General features: G+C 41.7%; 1 protein-coding gene across 8 annotated transcripts in view; it reads right to left on the reverse strand.

Moving 5' to 3' along the window:
* Positions 1-378: 378 nt before the first annotated feature.
* xrn1.S (5'-3' exoribonuclease 1-like) overlaps positions 379-20,498 on the reverse strand; it is a 69,453-nt gene continuing 49,333 nt past the window's right edge. For 2 of the 8 annotated variants that reach the window (XM_041564953.1, XM_018265776.2), the window contains exons 29-43: positions 19,454-19,586; positions 18,478-18,547; positions 18,209-18,386; positions 13,021-13,101; positions 12,857-12,934; positions 12,632-12,746; positions 11,736-11,797; positions 11,142-11,243; positions 10,176-10,298; positions 9,462-9,588; positions 6,429-6,610; positions 4,917-5,030; positions 4,477-4,588; positions 3,379-3,536; positions 379-875 (exon numbers count right to left, since the gene is read on the reverse strand). In XM_041564953.1, the coding sequence (XP_041420887.1) occupies positions 582-875; positions 3,379-3,536; positions 4,477-4,588; positions 4,917-5,030; positions 6,429-6,610; positions 9,462-9,588; positions 10,176-10,298; positions 11,142-11,243; positions 11,736-11,797; positions 12,632-12,746; positions 12,857-12,934; positions 13,021-13,101; positions 18,209-18,386; positions 18,478-18,547; positions 19,454-19,586 (1,929 nt within the window). In that variant the 3' untranslated portion in view covers positions 379-581. Of the gene's footprint in view, positions 876-3,378; positions 3,537-4,476; positions 4,589-4,916; positions 5,031-6,428; positions 6,611-7,271; positions 7,511-9,461; positions 9,589-10,175; positions 10,299-11,141; positions 11,244-11,735; positions 11,798-12,631; positions 12,747-12,856; positions 12,935-13,020; positions 13,102-18,208; positions 18,387-18,477; positions 18,548-19,453; positions 19,587-20,498 lie in introns of those variants that run through there. The other 6 variants (XM_041564954.1, XM_041564955.1, XR_005961643.1 and 3 more) reach the window with 6 other exon arrangements.

Below are 20,498 nucleotides of genomic sequence, written 5' to 3' on the forward strand. Positions count from 1 at the left end.
GTTGTGGTTTGATAGGTATTCTCTCAATGCCATTGGCCTGTAAACGGAAATCAGGGAATATCATTTAAGATGCATGGCAGCAAATCACAGCTTTTATACATAACAATATTAAAGAAGTTGTTCACCTTCCAAACACTATTTTCAGTTTGATTGTTTTCCAATTATTCACCGAAAATATAAACATTTTACAATTACTTTCCATTGTTCATTTTTTTACTGTTTTTTTTTTTTTTTTTTGCAACATCTAAGTTTAATGTTCTGGTCTCTGGTCTTTCAGTCTGGCAGCTCAGTAATTCAGACACACTCTAAACTGTTACAATTTGCTACATGAAACTCAGGGATTCTGCTCAGCAGGGACAACGAGTAATGTATCAACTAAATGTATCAATTTAAACAGTCAAAGAGTCGACGACCCCCCTCCCAGAGCAGCTTTAGAAGGTAAAAAATTTAACTTTACACTTCAGTATTAGAAAAACAGTCACAAATAGAAAATATAATTAGAATAGAATTTCCAATAGTGTTGGAAATTGAACAACCCCTTTAAGGCAAACCTCCACAATGGGGGATAGAAGAAAAGGTGTTTATTCTGATGCTTTAGGGCCACTGAAATTGACGGCTAATTTCCGTGGTTTCCTTTTGCCAGCGGACCCTGGAGTGGTTTTGCTGTGACTTGCAACAGGACTATGTGAAGCCTTTTCTGTTAAGGTTGACTGGGCAGGTTGAGGAGATGCCAGAGATGGAGATGCATTTTCTTGGGTGTCCTGGTTGCTCGCTTCTGGAACTAATCTCTGCTCTTGGTCTGAAGATACATTGGATGTATTTATTGGATCCTTGTGTTCAGTGTTCTTATGGAAAGCAGCCCTTTGCTTTGTTACCTTTAATGCAAAATAGACAATTGCAAAGATAAAGCATACTCTGCTGCGTTATACTCTGCTACATTATACTCTGCTCTTAGATTCCCTAGGTGGAATACATGGCAAAATCTTCTTTGCCCCAAAGCTAAATGTGACATCCTTTTTAAATCCTCTCTCTGAAGTTCAGTTGTTGAAATCCCTTCCACTAGAAAGATATACTTAGTCCCTGTTGGGTAAGGTCTTGTTATTTCTTTGAATGCATAGTTCTTTAATGACCCACTGCTTAACAAAATAATCTAGTTTTTCAGCACAAGTCCCTGAACTGGCCCCTCCCAAACCACATGAACCTCACTTCCAAAAGGGGCCCCTCATTCCCACTGTACCTGTGTGACCAGAGTAGAGGTGCCCAAGTTTGGTTGCATCACATTCTATTTGAGGCAGTTCAATGGTGTCTGCTAAGCAGGATCATGTGCAGAGAAAGTTGACCTGGTCATGGCTATTAAAGTGGCCATACACCAAAGGCGGGCGATATCGGGCCAAACAATCAGATTACAACAATGGGAGTACCAGCCGATGGGCGAGGACCGCATCAAATAGCTAATGATGTCCTCGATCGGAAGGGAAGACCAAACCTGCCTGGTCTAAATCTGGATGATTTTTGGCCAGATATCAATCAGGGCGATATTGGACTAATCAAATTTTTCAGCCCTAGGGCCAAACAATCAGATTAAAATGATGGGAGTAGGAGCTGACGGGACGAAAACTGCATCAAGTAGCTGATGCTGTTCTCAATCAAAAAGGAAGATCAAACCTGCCTGGTCAAGATCTGGATGATTTTTGGCCTGATATCAATCAGGGAGCTCTGTCGGGGGTCCCATACATTGGCACATAAAGTCTGCCCGTGCATGGCCACCTATTGTGCTCCTTGTTCAGGTCCCCTTTTGGGAGTCTTGTTCATGTTTTTGGCTGAGGGTTGTCTGCATGGGCCCTAATGGTAAAATGCTGGCTCTTCTTTAGGGATGCTATTTTCTCAGTTGTCAACCTTTTTAAGATAAGCACTTGGTTAATTTTGTTACTAAATACACCCATTTTTCTTATAATGTCATTTTAAAAAAAGTGTTTCATCTGAATTTTTATTTTTAGCACTGGGCTATTTAATACTGTTAAAAGACTCAAAACTATATAGAAACGTAAACAACATATTTCTGCTATGATCTTGGAGCACTGTGGTCTGAAGACAGCTAAAAGTCTTTCAAAACGCATGGCTCAACTGTTGCTGTGTGAGATAACATGAGAAGATTTGATTACACAGCCCAATAAAAGCACATAAATTTATTTTTTCCAGTCAGAAATGCAACATTTGGGCTCATTTTCCAAAAGTGGGGTAACTCATATATGATTGGTCACATGCAGCAAACAATCTGTGGTTGACTTTGTTAAAGGACCAGTGACATAAAAAAATTTAAAAACATTAAAAATTCGTTAGTGCACAACGAAAAATAAACACTTTGACAAAAGAAACTTTTAAATAGCAAAGCCTTTATTAAGAAATAACTTACAGAATGTCCACTTCCTGTCTGCTTCAGAAACGGCAAAAAGGCGACAATCCATCCTGCAACGATCAATTTCTTCTCCCTGGCTATTCACAACCGGCATCGCTTTCATCCTCCTCCTGGTCTCCCGATGCACACTTCTTTCTGCTACTGTTGTGGGGAAGTAAGTTCGGCTGGAGGGGCCTCCAGTTGGTGGGAACTTGGAGCCGGCTGGATCGATGTGCCGCTACTCCTCCGCTTCCTGCACTACCGCCGCCACCAGTACTGAAGTGTCGGCTGTGCTGGGACCATGGGAAAGGGATGGCTTGGCAAAGGCAGCGCAGGGAGCACAGTGTCAGCAGCCAGTCACGGGCACACAGCGGGAGCAGCAGCCACAGACACGAAGCAGCAGCCATGAAGCGGGGACACGACTACAGCTCCTACCCCAGGACTTTGCACATCGATCCAGCCGGCTCCAAGTTCCCACCAACTGGAGGCCCCTCCAGCCGAACTCACTTCCCCACAACAGTAGCAGAAAGAAGTGTGCGTCAGGAGACCAGGAGGTGGATGAAAGCGATGCCTGTCAGTGAATAGCCAGGGAGAAGAAATTGATCGTTGCAGGATGGATGATCGCCTTTTTGCCGTTTCTGAAGCAGACAGGAAGTGGACATTCTGTAAGTTATTTCTTAATAAAGGCTTTGCTATTTAAAAGTTTCTTTTGTCTTAGTGTTTATTTTTCGTTGTGCACTAATGAATTTTTAAACATTTTTTTTTTTATGTTACTGGTCCTTTAAGTCAACTGCATGTAAAACAATTAATGCAAAAAGCAGATTGGTTGCTGTGGGTCAGGAACTAGTGCAAATTGGCCCAGTGTTAATAAATGAGCCTTTTTGTTTATAGTGTCCCTTTAACTAGAGATCTAGCCTTTCCAACTAACTTCATATGAAAGTACAATTTAAATCAAACCACATTTCCAAACCCAGCCCACTTACCTGGAGTGGTACAAACTGGTTGTGAGTGCCTGCTGGCATGTGACCCACTACGGGTGTATTGCTAGCATAAGGGCCTGGGTAGTAAGGTTTAGAGATTTGTATCGGAGGTCTCCATGTTACGGGAGCAAATACGTGTGGTGCTGCAGAGATCATATTAGCTGCAGGAATAAAAGTGTTAAACTTAGACTCAAAATGCCAACACATCAATCCAGTATTAGCTCAGCTATTCCAGCAATAATCATTGTTGAATTGGAAGTTCATCTTAAAATTGGTGGTGTGTTAATTATTTAACATTTAGTTTTACAGCTCTCTTCAACTGCTGTCTGGTTGCTATAGTTCCACCCACCCTCACAATCAAGCAGTGGTATAGATATCTGAATTATTGGAGATTAACAGATTAATAGGAAAGGGTCATAGAAAGATGAGTAATAAGAAGTAACAGTAATAATAAAAACCGAGCCTTGCAGATCAGGTTTTAATTCAAAGGGTCCAGGACTATGACAAACAGCCAAAAGAATGAAAGATCACATGAGAATCAAGTGGAAGAACAGCTCTATATCTGGGAAGGAAAGGGGGTATGGAGAATTCATGGAGATACTGTAACTTGAACAACTGGGCTCAGCCTAGGTTGTGTTACATACCAGTTGTATTCTAGAATTTAGCAATATGACGTACCCATCTCTATTTATTAATATAAATAAGAGAATTAGTTAATTATGCATGCTATCCATGTGTAGCACATAAAGAAACAGTAAGTAATGAATACATTGTGTAATGTTGCCCTGCACTGGTGCAACTGATGTGTTTGCTTCAGAAACTCTACTATAGTTTATATAAACAAGCTGCTGTGAAGCCAATGGCTGCCCCCATGGCTTCAGCTTCGGGTGACGTCGGAAAACGAAGTGCCGCGATTGCCATGCCGCAGGAGTTTTTTGATTATAGCAGGTGGAAGACAGGGGGGAAGCTGTTCGGGGAGATTAATCGCCGCAAAGAAGAGGCGATTAGCCGTCTGACTAAATCTCCCCGAATCTCCAGGTGTGACCTTACCCATAGGGTTCATATCTGATCTTCAAATATGTGAGCAATCTAAAAGCCTACCTGCTGCAGGTGGAAAGACTGGGGGTATCTGTCTGGTAGGTAAAGCAGCTCCAAAATGCGCATAGGTTGGAAATATTGCTGGTGGCGGTGGTAATGGGAAACTGAGTGAGCTCTGTATGCAGAAAAAAGGTTCACATTTATACACACAACACCACAAAACCAAGTGTATTCTCAAGTGCAAAGCTTTTGCTCTATTGCATGTATAGAGAATGCTAGGAGTACAGTATGTTTTAGTGGCACAGATTTTTGCAATGGACACTACCTGCTTCATACTGCCAGGGGAAAAAATTGTGCACTTGAAAATACATGCTGCAAAAATGTTATTTGTTCATTTCTATTTATATCAGATCAGTTCTTAAAAAAAATAATGCAAATGTAGTCCCTTTAAAAATGGGGTAAAATGCTATTTCTGCCTGGAAAATAAAGTGCTGTTTATTTACCAGTCTCTGAAGTGCAAATAAAGCAGCTTTCTCCTTGGCTTCATTTTCTGTATGACAAGGGGGCCCAGCTATGATTAAACCATTTGACAGCTTCACTTGACAAGCGGTCAGAGCCTGCAAGAAACAGATCTTATTTGGCTGGTAAAAAAAAAAGAAAAAGGACAGATTTCTAGGGCTGACGCATGCATACATACTTCCATCATTCTAATACCTTGCAGGGTTGCACCAGATATGCATAAAGGTTATGCTTTCATGGGGAACACTGTAGCCTCAAATATCCCTACAGAATCAACCCCATTATAGAGTAATTAACTCATGGCAATCCCAACGGGGCCGAGGTGCATTCAAAGAAAGTGATACGTAAAAACATCAAATTCTACATTGGCAAACAAAAGAAAGCTTCTTCTTGACCCTCTTGTGCAAGCAACCTTATACATTGTATAATATTAAGGTGCAGATTTATTAAGGGTCAAATTGAAAATATGAAATGTGGATTAAATTTGAATTTAGAGATGTATCATACGCTGGTCCTTTAAGAACTCAAATTTGACTATTCGCCACCTAAAACCTGCTGAAATTCATGTATAAGTCAATGTGAGAGGTCCAGTGATCAATTTGAAGATGTTTGCAGCCTTGCTGACAATCGAGGTTTTGAATTTGGTCGAATTCTAATCAAATCTGATTTGAATTTTCGATAGGGATGCACTGAATCCAGTATTTTGGATTCGGCCGAACCCCTGAATCCTTCGCGAAAGATTCGGCCGAATACCAAAACGAATCCTAATTTGCATATGCAAATTAAGGGTGGGAAGGGGGAAACATTTTTTACTTCCTTGTTTTGTGACAAGAAGTCACGCGATTTCCCTCCCTGCCCCTAATTTGCATCGGATTCGGTTCGGCTGAGCAGAAGGATTCGGCTGAATCCAAATCTTGCAGATAAGGGCCGAATCCCGAACCAAATCCTGGATTCGGGGCATCCCTAGTTTTCGAGTCAGTATAATTCATCTGAGTTTTGCATATTTGATTTTTTAATAAATAATCGAATATATGAATTTTGATCAAAATAAAATTCATGTGAGTTATAAAAAAAAAAAAACTCACATGAATTCAAAATTCGACTATTGATAAATGTGCCTCTCAGGGTAAGGTTTCCACCTACGTTTCTACACGCAATTATTTATTCGCAATTGTATGAATCCAATTAGCTCTGTGGTAAAGGTAAGAGAGGTTTACTTTATCCTGTAAACTGGGAGCCCCTTATATATTGCCATTGCCTCGTCTTTCAGTTTCAAAGAAAACCCTTCAACATAACTGCACAAAAAACGACAATAAAACAGCTAAATTATCCTGGCACTACATGCCCATGAAAAATCTAAACAGCATCTTAATGGGCATAGTAGGCTCTTTTCTGGCTTTCAAAAGTGGCAGTCCCAGAAGTCTGACTCTGTCATAGAAGCATCTTATTCTGAAATGATGAACAGCTTTAGTTGTAGCTAGTAGCATATAAAGTACCTGTGGGGTTCGCAGGAAGGAGAACGTGGGTGGATGCATGCCAACCAAACTACAGATACGGGAAAGTTCAGACGCTGGAGTAGCCATGGCAGGTGGCTGTGGAATCAGAGGTGCCCGTAGAAATTCTGGGTTGGGTGTGTTTAAAGCTGGGCCAGTTCCCTGAGGACTGTTCATGTGTGCAGCTACAATAAGACAACATATATATATCTATACACACACACACATATATATATATATATATACATCTAATCAAACAGACATGGTTGCAAATAATTCCCACCATATTGGAGTTAGAGGGACCAAAAACTTAACTTTTAGTACGATGAAGAGTGATATTTTCAGACAATTTGCAGTTGGTTTCATTCATTTTTTTTTTTAATTATTTTATTTACCTTTTTCATTCAGTAGCTCTCCACTTTGCAATTTCAGCAATCTGGTTGCTAGGGTCCAAATTACCCTACTACTAATACACTGATTTGAATAAGGGTCTGGAATATTAATAAGGGAGGGCCTGAATAGAAAGTTGAGTGATTGGTGGGGGGGGAGGGCGCTGAGCTTGTTGGGGGCGCAGTAATTATCCATCTGCAGTGAGGGAAGTGGGTGAGTGCAGGGAGGGAGGGGGAGCTCGGACTGACTGTACGGTTGCTCTATACGATCCGGCTGATGTAGCACAGTCTGTGTGTTGCAATCACCCCCTCTTAGCTCATTTCTTAGCCCTCCCTCCTCAGCCCTCGGTACAAAGGTTCTCCATCCTCCTCAGCCCTCCCTCCTCAGCTATCAGCCTGGCTTACGAGCTGAGGTCTGAGCACGGAGGGCTGAATTACAGACTGTCACCTTCTTACCGCCAGACTCTGCTGCTTCGCCCGATAGCACTGCCTATTTACTGTCTGTACTGGGGGGTCCCCTGCACATAAGCAATTCTTAGGGGAAGGTAAATAGCGACTGTGCTTGGGGTCGGGTCATTGTTGGCTGGTGGTCTCTGTGTTCTGCACTTTTTGTCAAGGGGAAATATATCACCGACGCAGGCTAATGACTCCCCTCCCCAGGAAAATTTTCTGCGGACGCCCATGAATAGGAGAGGCCTGAATAGAATGAGAAGTAATAATAAGTAGCAATAACAATACATTTGTAGCCTTACAAAACCTTATCTGTTTGTTAGAGTGGGTCAGCGACGCCCATTTGAAAGCTGGAAAGAGTCAGAAGAAAAAGGTAAATAATAAAAAACAATATAATGAAGCCCACTTGAAAAATTGCTTAGAATTGGTCATTCTATAAAATACTAAAAGTTCATTCAAAGGTGAAACGCCTCAAACATTTGGAGGCACATTTATCAAGGGTCAGATTTCGAATTCATGTGAGTTTTTTTAAGCTCCCTTAAATTCGATTGAATTCGAAATTCATCTGGGGGAAATTTATTAAAAAAATCTAATTGTTAAAACTCAAACCGAATTCGATTCTAATTATACAAAACTTGATACCAGTTTTTTCTCCGAAAAAAACCCTCAAATGTCAGGAAGGCTACAAACATCACCAAATTGATCCCTGGACTTATACAGTAATTTAGCGAGTTTTCTGGAGGCGAATAGTCAAATTTGAATTCGTCAAGGGCCCTAGTATGATAAATCTCAAAATCTATTTTGAGTTTTAAAAAAAACTCAAATCGAGTTTGGATAATTCCCTAGTTGAATTTAACAATTTTAACCATAAAAAAAATCGAATTTTCAATTCAACACTTAATAAATCTGCCCCTAAATGTAGCATTTTGTAAACTAAAATGGCAGGTTATGATCTAGCATGTAACCATGACACCAGCTGTGATGATTTGAAAAAGCAATGTTTGAGAAGTAAGAAACAGCACATTTATAACTATGAAACAATAAGTACAAAATACAGTTACATTTTCCAGAACAAGTGTCTGTCTCTGCAGCATGCTAGGCACTTGCCAACTAGGCCACAATCCATATTGGTAGCGATCTCCTTGTGGAGTTTATCACTATCAAGGTAGGCTATAAAATTAACGTTGTGGCCAGACAACTAGTTAATGTTGTCTTATGCAAGGTTGTAAGTGCAAGCAGGTTAGTAAATCATGCTCTATATAAACAAAATATCCAGACATTGGGAAGGCTCTTTCCTATTTGATTATAATGATGCCAAATACACAATGGGAACTGAAATTACTAGAATGGACAAAACCCTGACCTCAACCTAAGTGAACACCTGTGGGATTCCAACCATGAGCCAGGTCCGATTCCCAACACAATTGCCCCACCTTACAAATGCTCGTGTGGCTGAATGGAATGGAAAAATCCCACCCATGTTCCAAAATCTAGTGGAAAGCCTTCCCAGAACAGAGAATTTTGAAAGCAGCAAACGGAGAACCAATTTTATATTAATATCCTTGGTTAGGAAATGAGATTCTGGATAAACAAGTGCCTGGATACTTTTGGTCATACAGTGTACATTACATAACATTATAAAGGCACAGTCACTTTCTGGGTGCTTTATCCTCTCCCCCACCCCACTGCCTTTATGTGAACCCCCCCCCCCCAAAAGTGATTGTTCAAACACTTTTTTGGCAATTACTGCCTGAAAATGCAGCAGTGGGTTGTTCAGGCAAAAGCATTAACCGGTTTAAGGCCATGGCTGATGGGGAGATCTGTTGCCTGCAATAAAAAAATGTACGAATATGGGCAGCAAATCTCCCGAAAATGCTTCTCCACCAGCTATAATTGAAATCACAGATGGTAACAACTACACATGTAATCATTGTTCTAAGTCCCACTTAGGGTGATTTAGGCATGCATAGTTTTTACCACTGGTGATTTCAATTGGCAGAGTGCATTTTTCAGCTATGGCCCTAAAGCAGTTTAGTGCTTTTGCCTGAAAAACCGACTGCTGCGTTTTCCATCATCATTAAGATACTTTCGGGTAATTAACATAAAGTAACAAGGGGCTGAAGAACTCCAATGCTAAGTGCCAACAACACAACAGGAATTTGCACCAAAACGACTATTTGAGAAATGTGATTTATACCTATCTGTTTGGTTTGTCTGCGCTGAGGCTGTGCAGTGACAATATCCTTTTTAACTCCTTCTTTGTGCTGGTCTGTAGAGTCTGGGCTGTCAATCTTGAGTATTTCTTTTAACATTTGAGTTCCTTTCTAATACCAAAGCATAAACATATTACACTACTTTTGCTAGCAGTATTTCCCCCAGTTCATTGCTATAGTCCAAAAACAAGTAAGTGATTTAAGGGACTCTTTATATCTTGGCTAGATCAGTAAAAAAAAATACAGTTATGGGATACATTATCCGGAAACCCATTTTCCAGAGAGCTCTGAATTAAGAGAAACCTTCTCCCATAGACTCCATTTTATTCAAATAATCCAAATTTCCTTTTTCTCTGTAATAATAAAACAGTACCTTGTACTTGATGCAACCCAACATATAATTAATCCTTATTGGAAGCAAAACAGCCTATTGGGTTTATATAATGTTTACATTATTTTCTAGAAGACTTAAGGTATGAAGATCCAAATTACGGAAAGATCTGTTATCTAGAAAGCCCCCAGGTCCTGAACATTCTGGATAACAGGTCTCATACCTGTATAAAGAGATAATACACAGAACATGATTCAGTTTAACAGTGGTGGAATTCAGTAATTAAGGAACCAAGTCCATGCAGAATTAAAATGTTACAATTTGTGTTATAATGCAAACATATAAGACTTGTTTGAAATATACCAACCATGGCAAAAGACTGAGGGGACAAGTGTTCCACACTAGAGTCTTGGGTTTGGGGTGCAGGCTGTGTCTGCTCTTCATCTGCAACCTTCAGGGATGCGATTAAATTTTCAAACTCACTATTAGACTAAGAACCAAAAAAACAAAGATAGTTTAAGTAAATAATGTCACCCACAACCAGTTTTTTTTCCAAGTTGCCTAATAATATCGCCATGTTATTAAATATTTTTACCAGTGGTTCAAAATGTGAAAAAACCTTGCTAGCTTTCTTATCATCAAGATATGTTTAGTGTTACTTATTGTTAATGGAAATTGTCTCATGGTAGATCTACTAGAAATGTTTCTTTCTTTTTAGGATAGGCACATGGGGAGAAGTGTCTCTCTAGCAATTTATCATTCTGAAGGAGGCAAACAATAGGCTATAAATATCCCCCATGAAGGGCACACGCGCAGATTCGTCGCCCAACGTCAAATCTCCTCTCTTTCAGGGAGACTAATCTCCCCGAACTGCCTCCCGCCGGCTAGAATGTAAATCACTGGCGGGATGGCAATCGGTGCGCCTTACGAGGAAACTTTGGGAGACTTTGAAAAACGAATCACTCCGAGTGCCCTGGGTTCGGGGAGATTAGCCCTGAAGAAGAGGAGATTTATCATTGGGCGACTAAATCTCCCAGAATCTTATTGTGTGCCCTTACCCACAAAGAGAATGCAAATTGCTGCAATCAAACCTGGGGGACCTGAATGATACATGCCTATTCACTCTGAGTGAGGGGAGATTTGTAGCATTTTGTTCCCCAACCTTTATGTGTTAATTTCTGTGTCAAAACAGTACCAATCTTCCCATGTGTCATTATCCTTAAGCGGATTGCACTTTATTGCATGGAGACACATGCTGGGGCATGTACTAAGCACAGCTATGTAGGGAAATTTGAAGGAATAGTGGATCTTTAAAAAAACACAACATGTTTACCTTTCCATCTGGTGCCTTGGGATTAACTTTCTCAGTCTGAGCCTCAGAGAGATTGTCATTTCGCTTCAAAAGTTTTACTTGCTTCACAGAATCTGATGTATTCTGTAAAAAAACATCAATAGGCATGCTTACTTGTATTTTATTATCCCACACACTCTGATGAGATTCACCCTGCAATAGCAAATGAGCATCTAGTTCATAATGAACACATTTACATGCACTGGGTGTTTCTTAAGTCTTCTCCTTCATTAATATCTTAATTAGCACCATAGCAATTAATCCTACATAAATATCACCCTTGTAACTATATATTATTAAATAAAGTCCTCCACAGCTCTACATAAAATGATAACATTTTTGGAGGAGAGCAGAAGCACTGCATTTCATTTTAGATCATTTTATAACTTCACCCTCTTCAATGCTGGATACTTACACTGTGTGAAATACTGGCTACTTCAGTAAAGCACAGGCCCAAGCCCAGCACTCCAATTCACCCACACGCAAGATAATCCCCTTTAGGGAAGTCTTATACTTATGACCATGATGATTTTGCAAATAGAAAACATTAACATTTATATCTGTAAAGCAGCTTACCCGTTTATTAAACACACCCTGCATTTGGCTCTCATGCTTTTGAAACTTGAAATCTTCTTTCACTGCAAAAAGCAAAAAAATAATGTTATTGTATTAAATATGTTATTGTATTAAATAATAATTCCAAAAGATTTCAAAGCTTTTTCATTATATAAATATTGCGTTGGAGTTCTAACACGGTATGTGATTTAAATGTATAAGGCTGTAAGACAAAAGAAAAGTTAAACTTGATGCCTTCACAGATGATTTTTAGATTTTTTAGATCATATTCCGGCCTTCAAACTATGTGGCCAATGGGCCGGAAGATTTTATAGTTAATCTAGAAGTGTGTGATATGAATGCTGAAAGGGCTGGTTACAACAAGGTTTGCAGCCAGCGCAGCAATGCTATAAAGAATTGAGACATACCTATGAGTAGAATCTTTATCTCTACATTATGTTTTCTAAGTTAGGGTAAAAACATATTAAAGCATGAAGTAAAATGAAATACAGGTAAAGGATCCCTTATCTGGAAACCCAATATCCAGAAAGCTCCGAATTACGGAATAGCAGTGTCCCATAGACTTCATTTTATCCAAATAATCCAAATTCTTAAAAATGAAGTCCTTTTTCTCTGTAATAAGACAGTAGCTTGTACTTGATCCCAACTAAGATATAATTAATACTTATTGGAAGCAAAACCAGCCTTTTGGATTTATTTAATGTTTAAATTAATTTCTAGCAGATTTAGGGCATGCAGACCCAAATTATGGAAAGATACGTTATCTAGAAAACCCCAGGGCCCGAGCATTCTGGATAACAGGTCCCATACCTGTAGTAAAAAACAAGTAGTAGTAGTAGAACAATGTCCAACAACAAAATCAAACCAACAATTTTCACAGAATGTTTTTCACTTACTTTTTCTAATTGGATCTTGTCTTTTGGACTGACATTTTGGGCTGCTCCCAGCCATTTCTGATTTATGGAATTGATTACTGGGGCCTGGCTTCTTATCCTGAGGTAGATAAACACCCTATACAAGAACATTTAAATGGTATTATTACTTTCAAAGCAATTTAAAACCAAATATAGAGAATAAGACCATACAAGCTACAGAAAATTAATGCATTATACTAGACAAACCTTGCCATGCGCATTTTGAGCATGAGGTGATTTCTCAGAGCCTTGCAGTGATTGCCACACATTGAAATGCTCATCATCCTGTTAAAAACAAATAGGTTTATAAATCGTAAAACATTTCTATGGTCAGAAAAATAGAACATCAAACTGCATTCAAACGGACTTGCCTTTTGTTTCTGATTTCCAGCAGAAGCAAAACCTTTCTGTGGTGAGTTGGCCTGACCCTGAGAATGCTGCTTTCCATTCACCTACTCGACAATAGCCAGAGGGAAACAAAAACAGCAATGCAAATGATGAAAAGTATTTTTATTTTTAATATTAAAAATCTAAAACTCAAATGAATTCCCTGCGATGAGGACAAAAAGAGGGATTTTTGTCTTACCTGTAAAATCCTTTTCTCTCCTCATTGAAAGGGGGACACAGGCATTGGAGGGTCAACTTTACCTTTCGGGAGGAAAGGACACTAAAAGAAACAAGAAACTAGACAGCCCTCCCAGGAGGCCAGCCCACGTATCACAGCAGGCTACACCCCCTCCGGGAGGCTGTCACTCCCCAGAACGTTTAACAATATTTATAAGGATCAAGGAAAAACTGGAACTGGCCAAGGTTGAAGCCTGGGCTAACTTTACAGACATTCTCCGCAGTGCGAGAATATTAAGACCCCTCAGGGTACTGGTGCCTGGAGGACCCACCAGAGATATAGGTGACGCTTGCTTTATGCAGGTAACTGTCGAAGGCACTGCCCACCTGGCTTGATGCCACAATAGGGACGGGCGTGCCTGTATCCCCCTTTCGATGAGGAGCGAAAAGGATTTTACAGGTAAGACAAAAATCTCTTTTACTCTCTCATATTAGGGGGACACAGGCACTGGAGGGAAGTTCAAAAGCAGTCCCAAGAAGGGTGGGAATAATCAAGCCTGAGTTTGTACGGCAGCCTGCAGCACTTTCCTGCTGAAAACTGCCTCTGAGGAGGAGACTACATGCACCTGGTAGAATCGAGTGAAGGTATGGATAGAAGACCAGGTGGCAGCCTTGCAGATTTGTTCCACACACGCCATGTTTCGTGCTGCCCAGCAAGCCGCCACTGATCGAGTTGAGTGGGCTGTGACCCAGATGGGAGAGGGTCTACCCACGATTTGGTAAGTTCTTGAGATCGTGGCTCTGATCCATCTAGAAAGTGTGGTCTTCCAGGCCCTGAGACCCTTGCGGGGCCCTGTCGGGATGACCAGGAGGGCATCCCATCTCCAAAAGGATTCAGATCTCTGGACATAGTATTTGAGGGCTCTAACTACATCCAGAGAATGGAGTGCAGTCTCCTTAGGGTACTTGGCGTGTGGACAAAACGAAGGCACCACAATGTCCTGGTTTAGGTCGAAGGCAGATACCACCTTGGGTAAGAAGGAGGGTATGGGTCTGAGCACGGGTGAACAGCAAGAAAGTGACGCTAGCTCAGAAACCCTCCCGGCAGAAGTGATAGCGAGGACTGAGCAAGAGGCTCAAAAGGCGGACCCTGGACCCCCAGGTTTAGGTCCCAGCCTGGGACAGGAGAGCGAATGGGTGGTGTGACGTTAGCGACCCCCTGAAGGAAGGTCCAGATGGGCGATTCCTGTGCCATCTGGTACTGGAAGAGTACAGACAGAGCCGAGACCTGGGCCTTGAGGGAGGCTAGGCAAAGACCCTTATCAAGACACTGTTGTAGGAAACCAAGAATGCGTGCAGTGCTGTAGTGATGAGGTGGAAGGTTGTGAGTGGTGCACCAGGAAATGTAGGTCCTCTATGTTCTGTAATAAATCCTGGAAGAAGATGGTTTCCCTATCATCGAAACCCTGTTGTTTGAGGATTAGGGTCTCAAGAGCCAGGCCGTTAAATGGAACAGTTGAATATTTGGGTGGAACACTGGTCCTTGACTGAAAAGATCCTGGCGGAGTGGAAGGGCGACGGGCTCTGCTTCTGCAAGATTTACGAGGTCCGCAAACCAGGCTCTTCTGGGCCAATAAGGAGCCACGAGCAGTGTCCTGATCCATTCTCGCTTGATTCTCTTGAGAATCCTGGGAAGGAGAGGTGGGGGGGGAAAGACGTAAACAAACCTGAACGGCCATGGAGCTGTGAGCGCATCCACCCCTATGTCGCTTGGGTCTCTTGATCGAGTCATGAAGAGCGGAAGCTTGGTGTTGGTCCTAGATGCCATCGGGTCGACCTCCGGTATGCCCCATAGATCGATAAGGGTCTGAAATACCTCTGGATGTAGGGCCCACTCCCCTTGATCGGGAGTTTCCCTGCTGAGAAAGTCCGCCATCCAATTTTCCACTCCTGGGATGTGTACTGCGGAGATGGCTGGTACGTACTTCTCTGCCCATTTCAGAATGCTTGAAGCCTCCTGCATGGCACCCCTGCTGTGAGTGCCTCCCTGGTGATTGATATATGTCACAGTAGTGGCATTGTCTGTCTGGATCATGGTGGTCTTGCCTGTGAAGAAAGACGTCCAATGAAGGAGAGATAGACGGATGGCTCGGAGCTCCAGGACATTGATCGGAAGTGATGTCTCTGAGGGAAACCATTTGCCCTGTGCTGTCTGGTCTTGACACACCGCACCCCAACCCCTGAGGCTGGCATCCGTGGTGAGGATGGTCCAATGTTGGATTGCAAATGGCTTGCCCTGGTTGAGGTTGGTTGGTTGTAACCACCACCCTAGAGATCTCTTGGTGATCTCCTGGTCTGGGTGGGGAGGATGATTGGAGAGTCCAGAGATATTGTCTCTGGCTTCCAGTGTGTCAGAATAGCCCTCTGAAGGGTGTGTGTGTGGAGCTGAGCAAAAGGAATGGTGTCTATCACTGAGACCATCGATCCCAACATCTTCATGCAGGATCTGAGGGAGGTACGTGGAAGATCTGCAAGGGACTGAATGCGAGTCATGAGGTTTAGGACCTTGTCTGAAGGAAGGAAGGTGTGCCAGAGTTGGGTGTCGAAGAGGGTCCCCAGGAAGATCATTCTCTGACTGGGTGTCAGAGATGACTTCTTGAAATCACAAGAAAAAGGTCGGAGAGGTTTCTCTGGGCTGATGGAGCCATAATCAGAAGGTCGTTCAGGTAGGGGGTAATTGAAACCCCCTGGGATCGCCAGGACTGGGGCCAGGATCTTATAAAGACCCGGGGAGCCGTTTCCAGACCAGGCAGGTCTTTTCCACTTTCCTGGAACGAAACCGAGATAAGAAGCGATTAGGTGTCTGATACTTTGGTTTGTTCTGCGGAAGCAGGGTGCTCTTGCCTCCTGTGGCCTGGCTGATAATTTTATCTAGCTCAGTGCCAAAGAGTACCTTCCCTGCAAAAGGGATGGAGACCAATGACTTCTTGGAAGTTAGATCTGCCGACCAATGCTTGAGCCAGAGGAAGCATCTGGCAGCAATGGTGGTGGCAGAAGCTCTGGCAATCATCTTGGCACAGTCCAAGGATGCCTGGCAGAGGAACTGAGATGCCTCCTTGATTTGTTCCATGAGGTGCAAAATAGAAGCCTGGTCAGATCCGTCTATGATCGCCTCAGACCTCAGAGGGGTGGTGGGAAGCAAGCTGAGTGAGAAACTTGTCTAGGGATTCTGGCAGCCGCGCAAACCCCTGGAGGAAAGAGATAGAATTAGCTAACTCCCTTGCCCATGAAGGTTCTGGTAGAGTCACTGAAGAATCCTGAATTTCCGCAGGGACAGGAGCTGCATGAGCTGAGGGGTGCAAGGATGCCGTACAACTAGGCTCGGCATGGCCCGGGGGGAGCCTGGCACAACAACAGGCGCATGCCAAGAAGGAAATCTTGGAAGTGAAAGGAGCCTTGGCAGTTGCCTGCGCAGGGCGCAGCTTGGGGCCCGCCCTCCTTGGTGGGGTCAGACATGGCACCCTGAATAGAGGTGCTTTTTTTTTTGTATTCTTATTTAAAAATAAAAGAGAGTGGCTGTAAGATAAGCCCAAGGAAAAAATATATACTGGCCTTCCCTGGTGATGTAGACTGGTAGTCTGACAGGAAAAAACCCTCTCAAGAAATCCTTGTGACAGCCTTTCCAGCCCATATGTAGCATTAAGCCATCAGTGCCTGAGCCGCAGAAGAAAAGTTTTGAGGCAGGCTCCATCTAATGGCGTGCAGTCTGGAGAAAATGGCGTGAAGAGACAGAAAGTGTCTATACGTGCACGCACAGCTCGGCGGGATGACATCACCAATATGGCGCCAATTTTAAAAATGAGCCGGGGAAGATGTGCGGTGCCTCCAAACTGCGGCGTGTAACTGCCTGTAGAGGAAACTGCTGCAGGGACGAGAGCTGCGGTCTGCCTAGGGAGGACTGCTGCTTGTTCTTCTCCTTCTCACCTGCCTGGAGAACTCAGCTCCTGTCTCCAGTGTGACTGAGGGCATAGGTAACAGAGTAAGTACTCTTAGTCCCTGAATACAGCCCTATAACACCCGGGGCTGACCCGGAGTTCTTGCCCGGGGAACCTGAAAAGAAAAAAAGGAATAAAAAATGAATAAAATTAAGAATAAAAATGTAAGAAAAAACTTGTGTCCTCCTCCCATAAGGACACTAAAAGAACTGGGGAGTGACAGCCTCCCGGAGGGGGTGTACCCTGCTGTGATAGGTGGGCTGGCCTCCTGGGAGGGCTGTCTAGTTTCTTGTTTCTTTTAGTGTCCTTTGCTCCCGGAAGGTAAAGTTAACCGTCCAGTGCCTGTGTCCACCTAAGATGAGAGAGTAAACATACAGGTAGAACATTGGCCTTACCTACCCATAAAAATAAAACCAGTGTAAAGAATGCTCTTAGAGGCTTATACCCTCATTACAGTGATTCAACCCTACAGGGGCATAATATTATGACTAGTTTCAAACTGTAACAGTACTTTATAGTTTTAGGGAAGTATAAAAAGTTAAAGGGGACCGGTCACCTTAAGAAATAATTCCTAATTAATTTCTATTGTGTTTTTCAAGCAAAATAAACTTTAATTACACTATATAACTTGTTTAAATCGTGTGTCCTTCAGTGATGGAATTACACAATAACAGCAAGAAGGCAGTCACCATATTGTGAACACTGAAGAAAAGCTTTGCACCAAACTTGTTTATATGCAAAAATGAGGGACCTGATGCCCATACACTGCTTGCAAAATTAGACAGTGAAAGGGAGGGTGCATGAGAGGATTGCAGCGACATTTAGAAAAAGGCAGAATGGAAAGTAATTTAATGTCCCACCTCTATGCCAAAATCGTAGAGGCAGGGCAGGCAATATATATAATTTGGCAGCTGAGATTTTTAAATATATTTTATAAAAGATACAGATGTTTTAATTAAGAAAATAATTTAGGTTTATATTTAATCTGAAAAGGGTTTACCTTTGTAGGAACAAAGAGAGAACGGGGAGAATGGTTGAGGCCTCCTATTTGTTCTTTTTCAGAAACATGTGGCTTAACTACAGCAGTCAGTTTCAGTCCTCCGCTTTCCATACGATTACCATGAGAAAGGTTGATTAAGGCACTTGTTGGTAAGCGATATGCTTTAAATTGGGCACATCTACAAAAATAAAATAAAAAATTGGAGAATGCAGAATGAGAAAAAATGCACGCCAGCTTCATATTTTTAATTATGTGGCAAATTGTAATACCTTATTGTTAAGCCCCCAGAAAATATTTCATCAAACAGTACTTCAAGCAGCACATCAGCATCTCTTTCAGCTGAGAAATTAAGAAACACGTTCATTTTTACAATAAGAGTATAAAAGAAACCTAAAACAAATCCTTTTGTTTAATGCAAATTAAAATGAGATCAGTAAAACTCCAATTAATTTGTGGAGAAGTATCCAGTTGTGGTCACTCAGCCTGTCATTTATTTCAAAGGGAATCTGCCTGAAACTAGTGGTGACAGGCAGATTTCACTGAAGTAAATGAGCGTGCTTCTCTGCCAATTAAAACATTGCAGTGGGACATATTGTATGCTTGTGTACTTATTCCCATATGTAGATTTTTTAAAAAGCTACTTAGATTGTTTGCACCCCTGCAATAATGGAATTGTGCAACAGTCTGCATAAAAGACAAAGTAGACAGTTTTGGGTGATTTCATTAAATTGGAGCAACCCAAATAGAGATTTGAAGAGAAAAGTAAAATGCACGTAAAGGAGCAGACAATTCAGTGGAGCATGAATACAACCCCATCAGTGGAAGCTTGCTGGAGGAAGAGGTTAAAAAGAAGACAGAGCTGCAACATTGAAAATGAACAGCACAGAATACTGCTGAGTTAATAGGAGGGGAGGTGAATCATGGGAATAAAATAGTAGAGACTTTACTAGAATTCTGTAATAGCTGTGTGGTTGGAGCCTATAAATCAATAACAGGAAACAGCCAGCAAAAGCTGCCATTAAAAAAAAATAAAAAAGCTGATGTTTTATCATGGACAACTGAAAGGGAAATATTCTAATACCAAAATATAGCTCTCTAAATTGCAGGACCTACGAAGTAAATCGGCAGACAGAAGACACAAAAAACAACCAACAAAACAACATTAATTAAATGAAACTGATTTTGTTCTTGATTCTTTCTTTAAACTTACGGTCTGTTAATGTATCAAGCAAAGAGAACAGTTACCTCCTTTAATTCCTATAATAGTGCCTCGGAGTCCTAGTGGGACAGAAAAGTTCTCCCGGACATTAACAACACGATCAAACAGACGGAATTCTGCATCTTGGTCTGGAACAACTCCATGCTGCTGCTCAAGAGGCTGATAAGAAAATAAGAGCTTTCAGGATACTCAAAATAACAGTAAAATAGTATGCTCACTTTGTGTTAGTTAAGTCTGAATCAATCAGCAACGGCTCAGGGCAGCAGGGGGCACCCTATTTTCTCTCAGGCTACTAGATGCAGCCAATTTTGTATTTTTTCAACTTTTCATCAGTTTTTCTTTTAGTTCTTAGGTTTCACGCATTATGGAGTCTGTAGAGAGACCCTTACAAGACCTGATGAATGTGCTTGAAGTGCTTCATTTTGAGTTTAATTTAAAGGGATCCTGTCATCAGAAAACATGTTTTTTTCAAAACGCATCAGTTAATAGTGCTACTCAGAATTCTGCACTGACATCCATTTCTCAAAAGAGCAAACAGATTTTTTAAATTCAATTTTGAAATCTGACATGGGGCTAGACATTTTGTCAATTTCCCAGCTGCCCCTGGTCATGTGACTTGTGCCTGCACTTTAGGAGAGAAATGCTTTCTGGCAGGCTGCTGTTTTTTCTTCTCAATGTAACTGAATGTGTCTCAGTGGGACATGGGATTTTACTATAGAGTGTTGTTCTTAGGCAGTTGTTATCTTGTGTTAGGGAGCTGCTGTCTGGTTTACTTCCCATTGTTCTTTTGTTTGGCTGCTGGGGGGGAAAGGGAGGGGGTGATATCACTCCATTTTGCAGTACAGCAGTAAAGAGTGATTGAAGTTTATCAGAGCACAAGTCACATGACTTGGGGCAGCTGGGAAATTGACAATATGTCTAGCCTCATGTCAGATTTCAAAACTGAATATAAAAAAATCTGTTTGCTCTTTTGAGAAATGGATTTCAGTGCAGAATTCTGCTGGAGCAGCACTATTAACGGATTCATTTTGAAAAAATGTTTTTTTCCAATGACAGTATCCCTTTAAAAAA

This window comes from Xenopus laevis, chromosome 5S (genome assembly GCF_017654675.1).
Source record: "Xenopus laevis strain J_2021 chromosome 5S, Xenopus_laevis_v10.1, whole genome shotgun sequence".
NCBI classification, from domain to species: domain Eukaryota; kingdom Metazoa; phylum Chordata; class Amphibia; order Anura; family Pipidae; genus Xenopus; species Xenopus laevis.